The sequence below is a fragment of the Humulus lupulus genome, chromosome 1 (assembly GCF_963169125.1).
Source record: "Humulus lupulus chromosome 1, drHumLupu1.1, whole genome shotgun sequence".
Taxonomy (NCBI): domain Eukaryota; kingdom Viridiplantae; phylum Streptophyta; class Magnoliopsida; order Rosales; family Cannabaceae; genus Humulus; species Humulus lupulus.
The window spans coordinates 291,936,517-291,958,052 of NC_084793.1; the positions used below are offsets into that span (position 1 = coordinate 291,936,517).

Here is a 21,536-nt window from a genome sequence, read left to right on the forward strand (position 1 = left end):
ATAAGGTATCATCAATAAAAATGATCAACATAAGTTCCCAAATCAATATCTAGCCTCCGGGACATCAATCCCTACTTAACCGGGTACTAGGTACAACCCCGAGGCCTATGGCTTGAATCCCCAAGCTTAAAAACACATTTTTAGCAAAATTGACCTTAAGGGCCGCGGCCCTCCCCTGCTGCGCCGCGGCGTGCCCTCAAACAGAGAGGGCTCTCCCTCTACCAGACACCAAGGGCTGCGGCGCACCCCTGCTGCGCCGCGGCGCCCAGCCCAGAACAGCAAGAACGCCCACGCACGAACCAGTTGTCCCTGTGCGATTTCCTCCCAAACCAACCCTTCAAACCTTCATAAAACCTCCCTCAAACATGTAATTAAACCCCCACATAACTCCCTTAGCTCACTCACATCAAACCCCAATCAAACCAACACTAAAACCCCATTTGATTCACACTCCCCACATCAAAACTCTAAGGCTGAAACTAATAATCAAAACAGAGCATGCATAAAAACCAGTGGCTAAAGCTTACCTTGGAACCGGTTTTGGACCTCCCTCACAGGCCAAATCAAGTCTCCAATCCAACCCTTAAGTTTCCCTAGCTTGAAACTCCACCAAGAACTCAAAAACCCTCAAAGGGGAAGTGAAGGAGATGATGTACGGGAGAAGAGGAAGCAAACCCCTGTTTTGCTCTGTTTATTCCACCACCTTCTACAGCCACTTAAATCTCATATATCCACCCCCAAAATGACCAATTTGCCCTTGTGTCATCTAAAGTCTTCCAAGCTACTCTAGGGGTAAAGTTGGAACTTTTAGCTTAATCCGCTAATCATAATTAACGCTCTCCAATTCCCGCTATTCTCAATATTCTCAAATACCATTAAATCATATCCCGTTACCCTAAAATCCCCGGTAACGCTATAATCACTAAATTCACCCCAAGACTCACCCCGAGCCCCGAACTTAAACCCATTATGACTAGACCGAACACCTACATCCCATGATCGTCTCATGTCGAATAGCTCGAACCAATCCACCTTATAATGTGGCTATATTAATTAATTACAATCATGCACTCAAAATATACAATTACACCCACAGTGGCCAAATTACCAAAATACCCTCACAATAATAAATTCCCCCATATGCATGCACCCACCATCATATAATAATATAATTCACGTAAACATGCATATAATCATTAAATACTATAGTAAATCAATTATGGCCATCCCGGCCTCCTAATCAAGGTCCTAAACCTTATTAGGAAATTTGGGGCATTACACCTACGCCAGGGGGTGGTGGAGAGCTGACACCAGGTGCTCCCCCTACTAAGAGCCTTCTGAGCTTTTAGCCTTCTACCAGGAACATATATGATTTTTTCTTGGGAGACATATTTGGCTCTTAGGTCGCCAACTCTCTGAATCTCCCAAATCCAATTGTACCATAGCGTTCATTGACCCTTCAATATGGAACCTACCAAGTCCCGTCCATTTCCGGGCAATATTGAAGATATTTATGAAAATGTCACTGTCGTACAAACTAGGCATCAGCATGCTCACCAGCCTGCACCCTCGCGTGCGCATCTAACCGAGCACCATCCTAGCTTGTAACATGCCCTCAAGGCCGGCATGTTACACTGCGCACCTCGCCATTGCGCCCTTGCACACCTCCTAGTGCGCCCAGCATGCCTCTGTACACCTCCCTCGCGCACCCCGCGCCCACCATGCGCCCCAGCCGCACCACCCAGCAGCTGTCGTGCCCCTGCCGAGCCACCACTCTTAGCCGCCCCTATGGTTTCTAAACCCTAGGGCTTGCATCAATGTTATTCATTTAAATTATGGGCCTAATTAATTTTAGCCCATAATTAAAATTATTGTATTTTGAATTAATTATGTGAGCCTAAATTCAAACTAGGCCAAATAACTTATCGGGCATTAAAGCCCAAGTTAGTTATTCTTAAAATTTGTTTAAGATAATTAGAAGTTATTTTATTTCAAAATTAAATGGATAAGTGACTTAATGGATCAAGACTATTTGTGAATGCCCAAAGTAGTAGATAGAGATCTATTTAGGTCTTATTTAGTTTCTTACATTTTTGTGTATATTTTTGCAAGTGTTGTAATTTTTCTAGAAATACCCAAGACACCCAGCCCGCGTTTATTTATTTAGTTATTATTTATTTATTTAAATGTTTGAATGTGATTAAAATGTTTAATACTTTATCATGCATTCTTGACATGCCATACATATAACCCACACAATATTTAAAATTATGCATGCATCTCATATGAGTAGAAACATGCCTTAGGATTGTCCTTTGTGATTATATGCTTTATGTGATGGACCATATAATAATAAATCTAGTTTTAACTAGTTCGAGAGCGGAAATAGATTTTAAAATTTGTTTAATTTCTAGTATTTGATCAAATTGTTTTATTAAATAATAAATTATATTCTTAGTAAATATAGCAAATTAAAATTCAATTAATTAGGGCATAGTTCTATATTTTTAATTTTGCTTAATTGTATTAGTAATTATTAGAATATCATTTGGTAAAAATAGATCACTTTATTTTTACAAACCAATTAAAAAGCATAGGATGTTTTGAGAAAACACGTATTTTAAAATAGTGAGTGGGAAGGGGAGTTATGACAATAAGTCACATGGTCTCCATTATTAGTTGGCACCGAGGTAGCATGGAGAGGGTCTCACGGCACCATTGCTTGTGTCCCCCTAAGGAAGGCTTCCGACTGTGTTATTCTCAAGGAAAAATTCTTATTCAAGAATAGGATTTAATGATGTATTTCAAGCTTGACTGGCCCTAAAGCACACTCTTGAGTTAAGTCATTGATCTAAAATAATGGGTTACACTTACAGGTACATTAGGCTTTCGAGCAGACTAGTGTATCCTTGACCAAACAAGCGGTTGTTTATAAGTCAAAAGAGAAATATTGATTTAAGTTTTCACTTATAAATTTGAGAACTTGTCTCAAAATGAATTTGGAATTAGTCTGACCTACCCTAAGGCTAGTCCATTAATGTTCAAATTAATTAATCGTGGAATTAGTAATTATGTTTTATGTGTTCTTTAATTGTTGCATCCATGCATCACGTTTACTATTTCGAAAATTACTGATATTTATTATATGCATAAATTCTTTTTTGTTTATTTATTTATTTTCAGCAATCGTGTCTAGCTCAAATCTTGTATCTTCTTTTCTTGCAAATGAAAAGTTAACTGGTGAAAACTACATGAAATGGAAATTAAACTTGAACATTGTATTAATATGTGAGAACCACAAATTTATCTTGACTGAGGAATATCATGAAGTCCCTCCCGCTACTGCTGCCAAAACTGTAAGGGAAAAGTTTGATAATTGGATATTATCAAACAACAAAGCAAAGTGTTATATGCTTGCGAGTATGAGCGATGTGCTCAGAAAGAAGTTTGAGAACACTGAAAATGCTTATGAGATTTGGGATACCCTTCAAGATATGTTTGGGCAGGAGTCAGATCAGTGCAGGCATGAGGCCACCAGATCCTACATGACCAAGAAAATGAAGAAATGAGTTTCTGTCAAAGAACATGTATTAGACATGATCAATATAATGCATTATCCATGGGGCAATCATTAATGAAAGGACTCAAGTAAGAATTATACTTGATTCGCTTTCTCTAGCTTTTAAAGGTTTCACAACTAACTATGTCATGAACAAATTATCATATAACATGACACAGTTGTTGAATGAATTGCAAACTTATGAATCTCTTAACAAAGGTTCTGAGAAAGAAGGAGAAGGAAATGTTGCTGATTCTAACCCATCCTCTTCAAAGGCTAAAACCAAAAAGAGAAAAAATGGAAATGGAAAGGACAAGGAGAAAGAAAAAGACAAGAATTCAAAGAAGCCTAAAAAGTCATCCAAAGGGAAAGAGAACAAGAACACCAAAAGCTCCAAAAAGAAGACCCCTAAAGGGACTTGTTTTCATTGTGGAGTAGATGGTCACTGGAAGAGAAACTGTCCAAAGTATCTCCCTGACCTAAAAGAGAAAAAGAAAGGTAAATTTGATTTACTTGTGTTAGAAGCTTGTTTAGTGGAAGACAATTCCTCATCCTGGATAGTAGATTCAGGAGCCACTAACCATGTTTGTTTTTCTCTACAAATTCTTAGTTTGACGAGGAAGCTTGCTGATGGAGAGGTGACTATGAGAGTAGGCAGTGGTCAAATTGTCTCTGCAGCAGCAGTTGGAACAGCCCGTTTGGAATTTGAGAAGAATAAATTTCTTGTTTTAGAGAACGTTTATTATATTCGTGCATTTTCTATAAACTTAATTTCTGTTTCTATGTTGCATGAACAAGGTTTAAAGTTTCTTTTAATAATAATTTGATTATTATTTCAAGATATGGTTTTTAGATAGGTTCTGCAAAATCTATTGATGGGATTTATAAATTGCAAGCTAAAGAGAAATCTGCTTATAATTATGAATTATTTAAAACAGCTAATCCTAGATCTATTAAACAATAAAAGACTGATTCCGATAGTGAAATATATCTGTGGCACTTGAGATTGGGCCATATTGGTCTAGACAGAATTAATAGGCTTGTAAAGGATGGTCCTTTAAGAGAACTATCTATTGGATCTCTCCTTGTCTGTGAATCCTGTCTAGAAGGCAAAATGACAAAGAGACTTTTCTCTGCTAAAGGTTTAAGAGCTACAGAACCACTTCAGCTGGTACATACAGATGTTTGCGATCCACTTAATGTACAAGCAAGAGGAGGTTATGAATACTTCGTCACTTTCATTGATGATTATTCAAGATATGGTTACCTATACCTAATGCAAAGAAAATCTGAAACTTTTGGAAAGTTCAAAGAATTTCAAGCAGAGGCTGAAAAGCAATTAGGTAAATCACTAAAAGTTCTTCGATCTGATCGGGGCAGAGAGTATTTGGATTTTGAATTTGAGGACCATCTGCGTGAGCATGGTATTCAATCCCAACTCACTACACCTGGAACGCCACAGCAAAATGGTGTTTCAGAAAGACGAAACAAAACGTTATTAGATATGGTTTGATCAATGATGAGTTTCTCATCATTACCACTATCATTCTGGGGCTATGCGATTCAATGTGCTCTATACATATTGAATGTTGTTCCATCTAAGTCTATCCAGAAGACACCCATGGAATTATGGAATGGTTATAAACCTAGTTTACACCATTTTTGAATTTGGGGGTGTCCTGCACACGTTCTTAAAGGAAAGACCAGGAAGTTGGAATCACGCTCTGAAGTGTGCATGTTTGTGGGATATTCCAAAGAGACTAGAGGTGGAATTTTCTATAGTCCAAAAGAAAATAAAACATTTGTATCGACAAATGCAACTTTTCTTGAACATGATTGTGTTAATAACCACAAACCTCGCAGTAAGGTTGTACTGGAGGAGATGGTCTCGAATGAAGTTGCAAAGTCATCAGCAACAACCAATGAAAAATGGCAAGAGGAAACTGCTAGTTCTAGTCTGAATAGTAGAAAACCTCGTCGTAGTGGGAGGGCTAGTAAGCAACCCATACGCTATGAACACGAAGTTCAAATGCTTGTGTCTGACACAAACAAAGACAATCCATTGACATTTAAAGATGCAATGAATGATTCTTACAAGGACAAATGGCAAGAAGCCATGAACCAAGAAATGGAATCAATGTATTCCAATTCTGTCTGGGTTCTTGAAGATCCACCTGAGAATATCAAACCCATTGGTTGCAAGTGGATACTTAAGAAGAAAATAGGAGTGGATGGGAAAGTAGAGACCTACAAAGCAAGGCTTGTAGCCAATGGTTACACACAGAAAGAAAAGGTTGACTATGAAGAAACCTTTTCTCTTGTAGCCATGCTAAAATCCATTCGTATACTCTTGTCCATTGCTGTGTGCATGGATTATGATATTTGGCAAATGGATGTCAAAACAACCTTTTTGAATGGCTACCTTGACGAAACCATTTACAAGTCTCAACCAGAAGGGTTCGAAGTAAAAGGTCAAGAGCAAAAATTTTGCAAGCTTCTTAGGTCCATCTATGGACTCAAACAAGCTTCTAGATCTTGAAATCTTAGATTTGATGACACAATTAAAACGTTTGGTTTTAAACAAAACGTTGATGAACCTTGTGTCTATAAACAAATCAAAGATGGTGTAGTAGTATTCCTCGTTCTTTATGTTGATGATATATTACTGATTGGAAATGACATAACATCATTATCAAAGGTAAATAACTGGTTAGCTGAACAATTCCAAATGAAAGATTTAGGAGAAGCCAAGTATGTTCTGGGCATTAAAATTCTTAGAGATAGGTAGAACAAAACTTTGGCACTATCTCAAGCAACTTATATTGATAAGGTGCTAGAACGCTTTAATATGCAAAACTCCAAAAAAGTTGATATGCCAACCCGTTCTAGAGTATTCCTTTCCAAGGAGCAGTGCCCGAAAACACCTCAGGAAGAGGAAGATATGAGACACTATCCCTATGTCTCAGCGGTAGACAGTCTAATGTACGCCATGTTGTGTACAAGATATCACATTTGTTATGCAGTAGGGATAGTCAGTCGTTATCAATCAGATCTTGGATTGAGTCATTGGATTGCAGTGAAGAATTTTCTCAAGTATCTTAGAAATACTAGAGATTATATGCTTGTATATTCAGGTGGAGACCTGAACCCCACTGGTTACACTGATTCTGATTTTCAATCATACAGAGATAGTCGAAAATCGACTTCTGGATCAGTGTTTACTCTTGGAGGAGCAGCAGTAGTCTGGCAAAGTATTAAACAAACCAGCATTGCAGACTCCACCATGGAAGCCGAGTATATAGCAGCTTGTGAAGCAGCTAAGGAGGCTGTGTGGCTCAAAAAGTTCTATTCCGATCTGAAAGTAGTGCCAGATGTGGATAGGCCACTAGTCCTATACTGTGATAACAGTGGGGCAGTAGCTAACTCAAAGGAACCACGGAGTCACAAGAGGGGAAAGCACATCGAGAGGAAGTATCACTTGGTAAGAGAGATAGTTCATCGAGGAGATGTTGCAGTTATGAAGATAGCTTCAGAGCATAATCTTGCAGATCCTTTCACAAAGACTTTATCCATGAAATCTTTTAAGGAGCATGTAAGAAACATGGGAATTAGAGAGATGCCTCATTTGCTTTAGGGCAAGTGAGAGATTTTTGGGAATTGTGTCCTGAAAGCATATGTAGTAGACAATGTTTTAAGAAATAAATAAATTGAATTAGTTATGCATATATTTTATGGACTATATTATTATGTGATAATATTATGTAAATATCAGAAAAATTCCTAAGTTCATATATGTGATCTCAAACACGTATTGGTACGGGAGGATTGTGTTTGAGATAAATGAACTTGAATAGTTCACAGTAAAATAAAGTTATGGAATCTTTAGATTAATTACTGCAAGTATGGTCTACTAGTATTATGAATACATGTGATCTAGATCCAGATCACTAGTATAGCAGGACACTTTAGTGGAGATACTTTATATATTAGAGAATATATAGAACTGGACCAGATATGTTTATTAATACTTAGTTAAAAACCATTTCGAAGTATTCATTAAATATATCAACTAATGATCATATACAAATATATATTAATCCTGAAGTTACTATGAACTCCTGTTTATGTTATATGAGTTCTTTCATTCACTGGTTAGGGTCTGTCAGAATGATCAGGCTAGAAACTTTTGTTTTGGGAACTCATTAATGTAAATGGCTGGGGACATAGTATACAGATATGGAATCTATGCCTTCTCGCAAGAGATTGAATAATGGCTCTCTTAAGGGTTGACTTTTGGGAGTGAAAGATTATTGAGCTCAAATTCATAATTTAGTTATGAATTAACCTTCACTAGTAAAGTCAATGGTACTTAAGGAAACAAGAGATAATTAAAAGGGTAAAACGGTAATTTTATTCCCCATTATTTATGAACCATTATTAGAGGGTTAATTTGTATGCATTGATTATATCAATGGATGCTTTATCATTATAAAGTACTCAGTAAATGAATTGTCTATAATTACAAGAGTGCAATCTCATATTTATAGTGGAGTAATCATGAGATTAATAAATTAAGATTATTTAATTAAAGAGTTTAATTAATAATCTCAAATTTATGGAGTTTAGAATTATAGGTCCATAGGTCTCCTCAGCGGCTATATCAACACTATTCAAGGCAAGAGTTGATATAAAGGGAAAAATGGTTGAAAGACATACTTAAGAAGAAATTTGTTTTTCGGGCCAAATATGCAATTATGTGATAATAGTGATTAATTACAATTAGTTGTAATTAACAAAATTAATTAATATGTCATTTTCGAAATTATATTAAATAATTAAATTAATTTTTAAATTATAATTAATTAAATATTTAATTTTGAAATTATTACTGGTTTTAATTAATTGGTAGAATTAATTAAATATTTTTATTTGAGTGGGAGATAATAATCTGATAAGTTCAAATTGGATTTGAATTTAAAATATTGATATTTATTCAAATAATTAATTATATTTGATAATTAGCTAAAAAGATATTTAATTTAAATTTGAATTAATTATCAGGTTGTTAGATTTTTATCTGACAAAGTAGTTTGAAAAAATAATTAAGTAAAAATAGAAAAATCAAATATCACTAAAATATAGGGTGGTACACGACCACACACAGTTCATGGACTGTGTGTGGCGTTTACTGCATAATTTTCAGGGATAGATTTTTCAATTTTATTTATTTAATTAATTAATTAATGAAAAATTCAAAAATTAGTTTTGAATATTTTCATTAATAAGATAATTAATTAAAAGATAAATTGTAAATTGGTTACAAATTTATTTTTTAAATTTGAATATTTTCTTTTTAAGTATCACTAATCAGAAAATAATCAAGATGCTCAAAAAAAGACAATTATTCGCTCTGTGAAAATAACGATATTTTTCTATCCCTCCCTGTAAAAGATACAGAACCAATTTCAGGCCTATTCTCTTGATCTCATGTGTTGAGTACATCAAGTAGAATAAGAAATTAACTATCCTTAATTCTCTAAATGCCCACACACTTCTTGAGGTGTAGAGAACATTGTGGAAGATCTTGGTGTGAGTACCTGGGAGCAGCTTGGATAGGAAGTTCGTTCAAATTACGAAAAAGATAGTAAGGACACTTGATAGGCATCAAGATGTATGTTTTCTATTTACTTGCTTATGATTAATGTATGTATATTAATGGATCTGCATATTTAAAGGTAGTTTAAATATGTTACAAAAATTTTGTTGTGCACTAGGCCAACCCACCATAATTCCGTTGTGTATTAGGAAACTCGTTCCTAACATCTATAACTTTGATGATTGCGGGGGCTTGAATACTAGGCGCGGGTAGATGGTCTATTGGGACAATCCCGAAGAGTTATGTTTCAACATCCGTGGCCAATTTTTCCAATGTGTCTACAAACACATTTTGTTCCCTGGGGATCTGGCGGATGAAGTATTTCTTGAAAGATTGGAGTGACTCCCGAATTCGTGTCACGTAGGCGGCCATCTTCTCCCCTTTCATTTGGTATTCCCCTAAAATCTGCCTGACCACCAGTTGGGAGTCACTGTGGACTTCTATATTTGTTGCTCCTGCCTACTGGGCCAAACGTAGTCCGACCAGCATGGCCACGTGCTCGGCCTCGTTGTTTGACGCTTTGAACTGGAAGAGTAAGGCGCTTTGCAACTGGTGACCTTGTGAGGATATCAAGATGATCCCGGCCCCAGCCCCATTTTCATTTGAGGCTCCATCTATGAAGATTTTCCACAGGGGCATTATGGGGTCGACGGGTTCTTCATCTTCAGTTATCCCAGTGCATTCTAAGATGAAGTCGACCAGGGCTTGTCCCTTGAAGGAAATCCTGGGGACATATGCTATGTCAAACTGGCTAAATGTAGAGTCCCAGAACTTTACTTAGTAGTAGTAGTAGTAGTAGTAGTAGTAGTAGTAGTAGTAGTAGTAGTAGTAGTAGTAGTAGTAGTAGTAGTAGTAGTAGTAGTAGTAGTAGTAGTAGTAGTAGTAGTAGTAGTAGTAGTAGTAGTAGTAGTAGTAGTAGTAGTAGTAGTAGTAGTAGTAGTAGTAGTAGTAGTAGTAGTAGTAGTAGTAGGAGTAGGAGCAGTAGTAGTAGTAGTAGTAGTAGGAGTAGGAGCAGCAGCAGCAGCAGCAGCAGCAGCAGGCAGCAGCAGGCAGCAGCAGGCAGCAGCAGCAGCAGGCAGCAGCAGGCAGCGGCAGCAGGCAGCAGCAGGCAGCAGGCAGCAGGCAGCAGGCGGCGCCAGCAGCAGGAGGCGGCAGGCGGCGCCAGCAGCAGGAGGCGGCAGGCGGCGCCAGCAGCAGGAGGCGGCAGGCGGCGCCAGCAGCAGGAGGCGGCAGGCGGCGCCAGCAGCAGGAGGCGGCAGGCAGCGCCAGCAGCAGGAGGCGGCAGGCGGCGCCAGCCAGCAGCAGGAGGCGGCAGGCGGCGGCAGCCAGCAGCAGGAGGCGGCAGGCGGCGGCAGCCAGCAGCAGGAGGCGGCGGGCGGCAGCCAGCAGCAGCAGGAGGCGGCGGGCCGCAGCCAGCAGCAGCAGGAGGCGGCGGGCCGCAGCCAGCAGCAGCAGGAGGCGGCCGGCCGCAGCCAGCAGCAGCAGGAGGCGGCCGGCCGCAGCCAGCAGCAGCAGGAGGCGGCCGGCCGCAGCCAGCAGCAGCAGGAGGCGGCCGGCCGCAGCCAGCAGCAGCAGGCGGCCGGCCGCAGCCAGCAGCAGCAGCAGGCGGCCGGCCGCAGCCAGCAGCAGCAGCAGGCGGCCGGCCGCAGCCAGCAGCAGCAGCAGGCGGGCGGCCGCAGCCAGCAGCAGCAGCAGCGGGCGGCGGCAGCCAGCAGCAGCAGCGGGCGGCGGCAGCCAGCAGCAGCAGGCGGCAGCAGCAGGCAGCAGGCAGCAGCAGGCAGCAGGCAGCAGCAGCGGCAGCAGCAGCGGCAGCAGCAGCAGGCAGCAGCAGCAACAGCAGCAGGCAGCAAGCAGCAGTAGCAGTAGTAGAAGCAGCAGTAGCAGTAGCAGCAGCAGCAGTAGCAGTAGCAGCAGCAGCAGTAGCAGTAGCAGTAGCAGTAGCAGTAGCAGTAGCAGTTGTAGTAGCAGTTGTAGTAGCAGTAGTAGTGGCAGTAGTAGTAGCAGTAGTAGTAGCAGTAGTGGTGGTAGTGGTGGTAGTGGCGGTAGTGGCGGTAGTGGCGGTAGTGGCGGTAGTGGTGGTAGTGGTGGTAGTGGTGGTAGTGGTGGTAGTAGTGGTAGTAGTGGTAGTAGTAGTAGTAGTAGTAGTAGTGGTAGTGGTAGTGGTAGTGGTAGTGGTAGTGGTAGTGGTGGTAGTGGTGGTGGTGGTAGTAGTGGTGGTAGTGGTGGTAGTGGTGGTAGTGGTGGTAGTAGTAGTAGTAGTAGTAGTAGTAGTAGTAGTAGTAGTAGTAGTAGTAGTAGTAGTAGTAGTAGTAGTAGTAGTAGTAGTAGTAGTAGTAGTAGTAGTAGTAGTAGTAGTAGTAGTAGTAGTAGTAGTAGTAGTAGTAGTAGTAGTAGTAGTAGTAGTAGTAGTAGTAGTAGTAGTAGTAGTAGTAGTAGTAGTAGTAACACTTATAGATTTTATAAGTTTAACCTATAGTTTAAGAATATTAATTATAACATAAGGTTTGATTAATATAGTTGATTATAAAGATGTCATTTATTATACTATAAGGTTTAGATATAATTAATAAGATCATGACACTTGATGCGTCGAAGCAAGTGTTGGGTTGTGTGCTGATGCAAAATGACAAGGTGATAGCCTATGCCTCAAGGTAGCTGAAGGAGTACGAGCAACGCTATCCAACACACGATATAGAGTTGGCAGCGGTGGTCTTTGCATTAAAAATTTGGCGCCATTATCTTTACGAAAAACGGTGTGAGATTTATACGGACCACAAAAGCTTAAAGTATTCCTTCACTCATAAGGAACTCAACATGAGGCAACGCAGGTGGTTAGAACTAGTGAAGGATTATGACTGCAAAATCCTATACCACCCGGGAAAGGCAAACGTAGTTGCTGATGCGCTAAGTAGGAAGAGTTATGGAAGTCTAGCAACACTAGCCGGAATAGAAAAGCCCCTACAACAGGAGCTGATCAGTGCCAGAATAGAAGTAGTCATCGATAAGCTGGCTAACTTGTCTATCCAGTCAAGTCTGTTAGAAGAAATACGGATTGGACAAGGGCACGATGGCACATTAGTAGCACATATGGATGCAGTTATAGAAGGTAAGGCCACAGATTTCTCAATATCAGGGCAGAGGTTATTGAGATATAAGGATCGGGTATGCGTGTCGAATGATAAAGGGGTTAAGATGAAGATCTTAGAAGAAGCGCACAATACCCCATACTCAGTTCACCCAGGGTCAACCAAGATGACTCACGACATTAAGGCAATATATTGGTGGCCAGGAATGAAGAAGGATATAGCGGAATTTGTGTCTAAATGTTTAGTATGCCAGCAAGTGAAAGCAGAACATCAGCGACCTGCAGGCTTATTGCAACCACTTAGCATTCCAGAATGGAAATGGGATGATATAGCCATGGATTTCGTGATGGGTTTGCCACGAACAAGTAAGCAGCATGATTCGACTTAGGTAGTAAAAGATAGACTAACCAAGTCAGCTCATTTCCTGCCTGTCAAGACTATGTATACCGCAGATCAGTACGCAAATGTTTATGTTCGAGAAATAGTTAGACTACAGGGAATCCCTAAGACTATAGTATCTGATAGAGAATTGGTGTTTACATCAAGATTTTGGGGAAGTTTGCAGCAAGCCATAGGTACCAAGTTAAGTCTTAGTATGACATTTCATCCTCAGACGGTCAGTCCAAGCGTACCATACAGATTTTAGAAGATATGTTGCGCGCTTATGTACTTGATTTCGGAGGATCATGGAGTAAGGCCGCTTATAGAATTCTCCTACAGCAATAGCTACCATTCAACGATCAGGATGGCGCCTTATGAGTTACTTTATGGAAGAAGGTGTCAATCGCCATTACATTGGGATGAGGTAGGAGAAAGGCAACTTCTTGGTCCCGAAGCTATTAGAAAAGCTCAGGAAGTAGTATCACTTATTAGAAAACGTATGTTCGCTGCTCAAAGCCGTCAGAAAAGTTATGCGGATGCCAAGCGGCGTGATGTGGAATTCAAGGTTGGAGATCAAGTCTTCCTAAATATATCTCCTATGAAAGGTATGAAGCGGCTTGGGAAGAAGGGCAAGCTTAGTCCCCGGTTTATAGGTCCTTTTGAGATATTGGACAAAGTGGGAGCAGTTGCATATAGATTAGCCCTACCGCCAGCTCTAGCAGATAGCCACAATGTGTTCCACATCTCGATGATACGAAAGTATGTGTCAGACCCATCTCACGTCCTCAAGTATGATACAATAGCACTCCAGAAAGACTTAAGTTACGAGGAACAACCGGTTAGCATCCTAGATAGAGGGATGAAGCAATTATGGTCCAAGAGTATTCTGATAGCCAAAGTCCTATGGAGTAATAGTTCTTAACGAGAGGCAACGTGGGAGGAGTTGGAGGAAGACATGATAGCCCGGTATCCGAAATTGTTTGGTAAGTAAATTTCAAGGACAAAATTCTTTTTAGTAGGGGAGAATTGTAGAGTCCCAGAACTTTACTTAGCTAGTTAGATAGTAGTAGTAGTTATAGTATGATAGTTATTGTGGATTTTGGTTCAAGCCGGTACTTAGTTGAACACTTGTAGCAACACTTATAGATTTTATAAGTTTAACCTATAGTTTAAGAATATTAATTATAACATAAGGTTTGATTAATATAGCTGATTATAAAGATGTCATTTATTATACTATAAGGTTTAGATAGAATTAATAAGATCATGACACTTGTTGTGTGCATGTTTATTTAAGGATTTAATTATAGTTTAAATAAAAGAAAGTTCAAGAAAGTTCTAGAATCTTTCAAGACCATTAAGAGCATGACATTTGTCACAATCTTGTTTATTTGAGGATTTAAGCATTTTAAGAGGATAATTCAAATATAGAAGTTTCTAGAAGCTCTAGACCATTCTAGAACTTGCTGAAATCTCGTATTACTCAGTCAAACTTGATTAATCAATTCAAATTATGCTGAAAAAGTGCAATTACGTGTTTAATATATTCACGTATGCTGATATATCGCAGCATAGGAGCCGATGTATCGCCACACGGGGAATACGAAAAATATGTCAACTTCACACAAACGAAATAACGAGCACTCGGGACATAGGGCCAGGCGATATATCGCCTATGATGGGCGATATATCGGCCCTAGGGCCATAATTTCAAACGTTGTTGAAACCGAGATTGATTCATTCCTTAACCTCTTGACTAGCCTTTGAACATTTTGACCGAGTCTTCAGCACCTGTTGAACGAATGTTCAAATATTTTTCAATTAATACTCATTATTTTTATTCAAGCTAAAAGGAGATAGTTCACTCCTTGAACTCTATAAATAGGACCTAGTACCCAGCCATTTTTTTTCATCATTCAAGCTGTGTTCAGAGCCTTCAAGCTGCTAGGGTTACTATAGAGTGATAAACACTTGGGTTGGGATAAAAGCTTTATCATCTTAAGCTTTATAAACACTTGGGAAGTGAGATAAATAGTGTGTTTTCAATATCAAGGTGTAGTTCGGTTCTAGTACATTCAAAGGTATTCCTAATCTTAAGTTCATTTATGTATGGTTCCTAAGTTTCCTTTAGTTTTCTTTACTCAAATCCTAACTCGTTGTTTCCATTATTGGTTAGGTATTTAAGTTCTTTGAACTTAAGGTTTCTTTTCAGTAAGTTTCTTCTTGGTGGTTTAGTTCATTTCTTTATCATCTCTTTTCTTTAGAAATACTCACATTCTTATTGTTGGTTTTTAGGAGTGTTCCAAATCTCGCCCTTGTTCTCAAGTATCCCGGTGTTGGTAAGGAAAATAGGATAGATTTTGTATGCTTTTATGTTTTGATATATGTTATGATTTATGTATGATATGTTCTAGTTTTTAGCATATAAATTGTTTAGATAACAATCACATAATTTTTTTAGATAAAAAATATAAAACTTGTTTAGATAACAAGTCCCAATAATTTATTCCTTGGGCATATGATTGTTTAGATAACGAACCCCATAAATTTATATGATTTGTTTAGATAACTAAGCCCCGTAAATTTATGGGCATGTGATTGCTTAGTTAGCAAGCCCCAAGAAGTATGATGGCCATTATAATACATGTTTTATAGTCATATGTTTTGTAGTCTTATGTTTATGTTTTATGCTACATGTTCTAGTAGATTTTCCTTGCTGGGCATTAGGCTCACCTCTTTATTTTTATGTATGCAGGAAAATAGTTATGGTGGCAGGAGGATTCTCGGCAGCTTGGTTTGTGTATTAAGGATGAAGGGATTTGATGGACTGCGTGAACGATTCGAGGACGACGTTATTTTTAGTCTTTTTAAATTATGTTTTATGTATTTTCTGCATTTAGCTTTGTAAACAATTTCCTTTAGTTTAAAGTTATGTTTTATTTTAAAATAACGGGATCACATACCACGCATTTATATATTTCAATATTTACTTTGGAGTTTTTAATAAAGTTGTGAATATTTCTTATGAATGTTTTTCTCAAAAATAGTAGCTAAGTCTAGTAGTTTTTAATGGTCCAAGGTCTTAGAATTAGTTGGGTTATTACACTAAGCTCCATGGCCCACTTCAAGAGACTCCCCGATGATTCGGGTTTCTGTAGTGAAATTCCGTTTTTAGTAATTACCAAATTAATTAAACCAAGTGAATTAATTAAAGTGCGGAATGGTAATTAACTGTTTACACAGAATACAGTTCTGTCGGGACAGAAACCAAACTTGTCACGACAGAAACTGAACACAATAAAAAGACAGTGCAAAACAATAAAGAACACAACGAATTTTTACAAGGTTCAGAAACCCTTTCGGATAACCTACTCCTTGGGACCACGCCCAGAGAATAAAATCAGTTAATAAAGAATCACAAGTACAAAAACATTGACTTAAACAAAACAAGACTCCCTCTTGAGATTTGCCACAACTTGTTGTACTTCTCTTCATTAATCTGATCTTGATTGAAACGCTCAACCACTTGAACTCCCTTCAATGGCCAGCGAGTGCTTGCATCCTCCCGACGCAAGGCTTGTAAAAATCTTCTCCCGAAGACTATAAACGTTGTGTTCAAATTACAATGTGTATTCACTCATGAACATGGTATAAACTCACCACTAAAAACTAAACACACATAATTCTACAAGATCACATGAATACTTATGATCTTGAATACAAAGAAGAACTCTCACAAATATTACAATAAAGCTCACGAATAATGCACCAAAGAGTTCACTTTTCTCACTGCCTTTAGAGCCCTATTTATAGAGTCTTTTTCGTGCTCACAAAGGCAGAGAAAGAATTCTTCTAATAAAGGCAAGAATCACAGAAGTTATTCTTGATTGTCGAAGAGTTTCCTTATTTAGAAGATGCTGATCCGACAGATGCGATATCGGTGGGGACAGCTCAGACCTGTGTCGGATCAAAACAAACTCAAAAAGGAAACAATAATTAATGACATTAAGAACCAATTTCCTGATTGCAATCCTTGAGCTGCACGAAAATATATCAGCAAATAATCCAAAAAATAACTTTGGGTAAGTACCGAATATTTGCAATAAACTTTGTTTCCTTTATAAACAAAAAAGAGACAATATATGCTAAATAAGGAAGCATATTATTGACCAAAAATCACACAAAAGGAAAGAGGGTTTCCAAAAATTGGAATAAGGGAAACCAAATATTTCCAAACAAATCCGAGAAATATAATAAAGGAAAACAACTATTTCCAAAAATTATAATAAAAGGAAAACAAATATTTCCGAAAATTATAATAAAAGGAAACAATTAAATCAACCAATTTCTCTTTTAAGAAAAAAAAGATATTTCTATAAAAATGCCAATTATAGGATTTACAATCTCCCCCTTTGGCAATTTTATAGACAAGGAATATCTATTTTTAAAAGATCCCTGCAAAACACAAGTAAGTGCTTAAAATCATAAGAGTCACAAAATAATCAAAAAATGACTCCCCCTGCGAAAGATAACCAAAGCACAGTTAACAAAAGAAACCTATAAGAACCAGCAGGTTAACATAATCAAAGTACCAAAAATAGAGTCACTCTCTCCCCCTCATTGTCTGAAAAAATGCCAAAGAACAAACAAATGAAATCAAAAGAAAGACACATTAAGTGTTCTTTTACAACTAACAAAAGTAAAATAGATCAAAGGAATTGAGATCATCATGGGGCAGGAGAGATGGATGCTTTGAGAGTGGCCAATGAAGCAAGAATTTGGCGTTGAGTTTCCTCCATGAGAGAGAATCGGACAGAAAGACTTGTAATGCCTGTTTGGACAGCAGCAAAATCAGTCGGGACAGCAGGAGATTCGGTCACAACATTTCCAGAAGCAGGACCAGCAAGATTAATTCCTTTGACTTTCCGAGCTGTGGATGGAGGATGATCATCTTTGACTGTATAGGTGGGACCAACTAGGGGAGAAGTCAAGGTCTCATGAGACTTCTTCAGAGGACGTTGAGAGTCCAAAAGTTTGTAAATGACCTGCGGAAACAGCAAGTGTTGCCCCTTACGTTTGGCACCACTTAGAGACATGATTTGGTCAAAAATAACAGCTCCAAGATCTATGGCGACTCCAGTACCAATTTTGAACAATAGGAAGGTCATATCTTGAGTGATGGTGGAGGAATGTGTGGTAGGCATCCAATTAAACATAGCAAATTTGAAAAGAGCACCATAGAAATGAGTGAGATCGGTGACTCGAAGAGAGGTGCTCGGTTCCCACACCATAGCCTGACCAACCAATTCAAACAAAACTTGGTCCTTTGCAAATTCAATAGAATCATCAATCTCCACAGGGACGAGATTGAGAGCCTTAGCAATTTCGGACGGGCTAAAATTATACCAATGACCCCGAACATAAACTTTATGGAACATAAAAGAAGATTGGTCTAATAACTCATCATTCAAATTTGCATAAAATTCTTTAACAACCCGAGGCACAAACCCATCAAACCCAGACAAGGATCGCAACCAACCTCTTTCCTCTAAAGTAAGCAATACCCCAAAAACACGATGAGGAGCAAAAAGAAAATTGCGTTCACTTATAAAATGACGATGGTCATAAAATTTCATGTTCTTCTCATTATCATTAAAATGGAATGTAAGAGAATGGGCTTTGAAAGAACCTGAGTTACGGACAGGAACACCTTTTTGCTTCGCAAGTTTGGAAGACAATTCGGGAAATGCCAATGGAGTGGTGCCTTTTGGGTCCGATGCAACAAGAGAGGCTTCAGGTGGGTCTTCGTCAAATTCAGTCTCCTCAGCCAAATCATCAAGAGGAACTTCAGGATTTGGTTCGGTCAAAGAAGGGTCCAACTCAGGCTGAGAATCTTCCGTCTCGGGAGAGACATCCTCCGATGAGGTGCATGGGGGAGGATTGATTTTGGCCTTTAATTTAAAACGAGATAAAGGAGATGAATCAGAGATGGAGCTGGTACCTTTAGATTTAGCCACTTTAGCCTTTTTCCCTTTCTTCTATCCAGCAGCTTTGGACTTACGTTTGCCCTTTGCCTTGGGTGTCAACACATCAGGAGATAGCGAGGATTCCGAATCATGATCAGATGGATCAGACATAGCTTCAGTGGAAATTGATTTGGACTGACCAGTTGCCAAGGCCGGTTTGGCTTTTATTTGACCTTCGGGAGAGGCGAGTGATACCACCGAGGCTGGGATTGGCTCAGCATCCAAATTCGGGAACGTAACTCCTTTGCTAGAAGCATCAAGAACAGATGAACTTATAGGACTCAAAAGAGCAAGAACCTTCTTTCTTGCTGTGGTTTTAGAACGACGGCCTGGAGTAGGAGAGACAGCAGGGATTGATGCTGGGACCGAAGGAGTGGTAGTGGGAACAGATTCAGGAAGTGTCTCCTGCTGAGACTTCACGGACTTGGAAGATGAACCACGGCCTCGAGTCTTCATGGCTGCTAAGAGAGAAACAAGTGAAACACATAAAGAAAGAAACCCTAAACACTTCGGATATATGTGAGAGATTTAACAAGAAAACACTGATTATAAAACAACCAAAGGGACTTCGAATATATAAAGTATTCGGAACACAGATGAGGCAAGTTCAAGAATGGGTAACCGGATTTTTAGTGATAAATGCCAAAATATCTCCCTTTTTAAAACAAATTCTGTCACACCTCAAAATTGGAAACTTTTGAATATTTTTAGAATATATTGAGATAAAACAAATAAATTGCATAAATTAATTTTTCAAACCTTTTTAAGTACACGGTAGATAACAGATTTTATTTTTCAAATTTTTATTATTTTTATTACAAAAATTGCCGAAAATAAAGTGTAAAATGCCATACCATATGTGTCCATGTAAATCCCAAGTCCTGTTCAAAAGAAACAAGATAACCATATTTTTCACAAATTAGAAAAATGAGTTATAATTCCAATACTAAGAGACCATAATTCGAAAAACATACCAATCACAAAACATATTTGAGTCAATTCATTATATGTATGAGTCTTAAAACCAACTTACACGGTCCAGAACACGCATATGTGTGTGCATGTGTAAGCAATTTGGCGTTTCTTTTTGGCCTTTTTAAAGCTAGGGTCATTGCCCATATTTGGCGATTTTTTGCCTTTTTCCAATTGTAACCATAATGGAGGCTATGACTCTTATACTGATGGTAGCCCTTTACGCTGGTAGAGTATCCTCCAATATAATTTCTAATTACCTGGTACCAACTTACTCAGTGTCGGCTTTCACACATCAGTATAGGTAGCTCTTTTCCAAAATGGAGCCTGAAAAAGAAACTGGATTAGGAATGCTCATACAAAGATAATGATTTGATCAAATATAATTTGGATGTCTATGATTTTTTCAAATATGGTTTTTTATTCCAACAAAGTATAAGACTCATAACGATCATTTTCTAAAATACAAAACATATGCTCATCAAATTTCTTCCAGTCAGGACAAGAGATTTACGCAAACACATATGCAAGGCAAGACAATCAATTTATTGGCAATTTCAAATAAAACAAACCCCCAAGGATTTCCTGAGGGAATCAAATCAGACCGTGTCTAAGGCTTTAGTAAAGATATCTGCAATTTGTTTGTTAGTCTCAACATATTCTAAAATCAATGTTTTGTTTTCAACAAGTTCCCTAATAAAATGATGACAAATGTCAATATGTTTGGTGCGAGAGTGCTGAACAGAATTTTTGGAGATATTAATAGCACTTGTATTATCACAAAAAATGGTTAAAGTTTTAACATCAAACCCATAGTCTGCCAACATTTGTTTCATCCACAAAAGTTGAGTACAACAGCTTCCAGCAGCAATGTACTCAGCTTCGGCTGTTGACAAGGAGATGGAGTTTTGTTTTTTACTATGCCAGGAGACCAAATTGTTTCCTAAGTAAAAACAACCACCACTTGTGCTTTTTCGATCATCAGTGTTTCCTGCCCAATCTGCATCACTATAACACAAGGTTAGAATTTGTTTCTTTGGAGTACCAAATGCCTAAATCAAGAGTATTATTGATGTAACGAATAATTCTTTTTACAGCAGTCACATGAGACTCCATGGGGTTCCCTTGGAAACGAGCACACACTCCAACACTGTAACTTATGTCAGGGTGACTTGCAGTTAAGTAAAGGAGACTCCCAATCATACTCCTGTAAAGAGTTGGATCAACTTTCTTCCCATTTTCATCTTTAGACAATTTGACCATGGTACCCATGGGAGTTTTAGCAGGTTTAGATGCATCGAGTCCAAATCTTTTCACAAGACTTCTTGCATACTTGCTTTGTGAAATGAAAATTCCTTCATCAGACTGCTTTACTTGAAGTCCTAGGAAGAAATTGAGTTCTCCTACCATGCTCATCTCAAACTCTTCCTGCATTTGTTTCACAAATTCCTGCACTAGAGAATCATTAGTAGAACCGAACACTATATCATCAACATAGATTTGTGCTATCATAATATTTTCATCAACATTTTTGATAAATAGTGTTTTGTCTACTCCCCCTCTCTTGTACCCCTTTGAGACCAAAAATTGAGTTAGTCTCTCATACCAAGCCCGTGGGGCTTGTTTCAGCCCATACAAAGCTTTTTGCAATTTAAAAACATGATTAGGATTGTAAGGATCCTCAAACCCTTTGGGTTGTTCCACATAAGCTTCCTCATTCAAAAATCCATTTAAAAAGGCGGATTTTACATCCATTTAGAACAATTTAAAACCAAGAACACATGAAATAGCTAGCAATAATCTTATGGATTCAAGTCTTGCAACAGGGGAAAATGTCTCATCAAAATCAATTCCTT

The 21,536-nt window shown here is 38.5% G+C and overlaps 1 protein-coding gene across 1 annotated transcript in view; it reads left to right on the top strand.

Moving 5' to 3' along the window:
- Positions 1-15,445, top strand: part of LOC133779004 (uncharacterized) — a 29,243-nt gene extending 13,798 nt beyond the window's left edge. The window contains exons 2-3 of the mRNA XM_062219013.1: positions 10,234-11,058; positions 15,438-15,445. Of these exons, the coding sequence (XP_062074997.1) occupies positions 10,234-11,058; positions 15,438-15,445 (833 nt within the window). The remainder of the gene's footprint in view (positions 1-10,233; positions 11,059-15,437) is intronic.
- Positions 15,446-21,536: the final 6,091 nt, after the last annotated feature.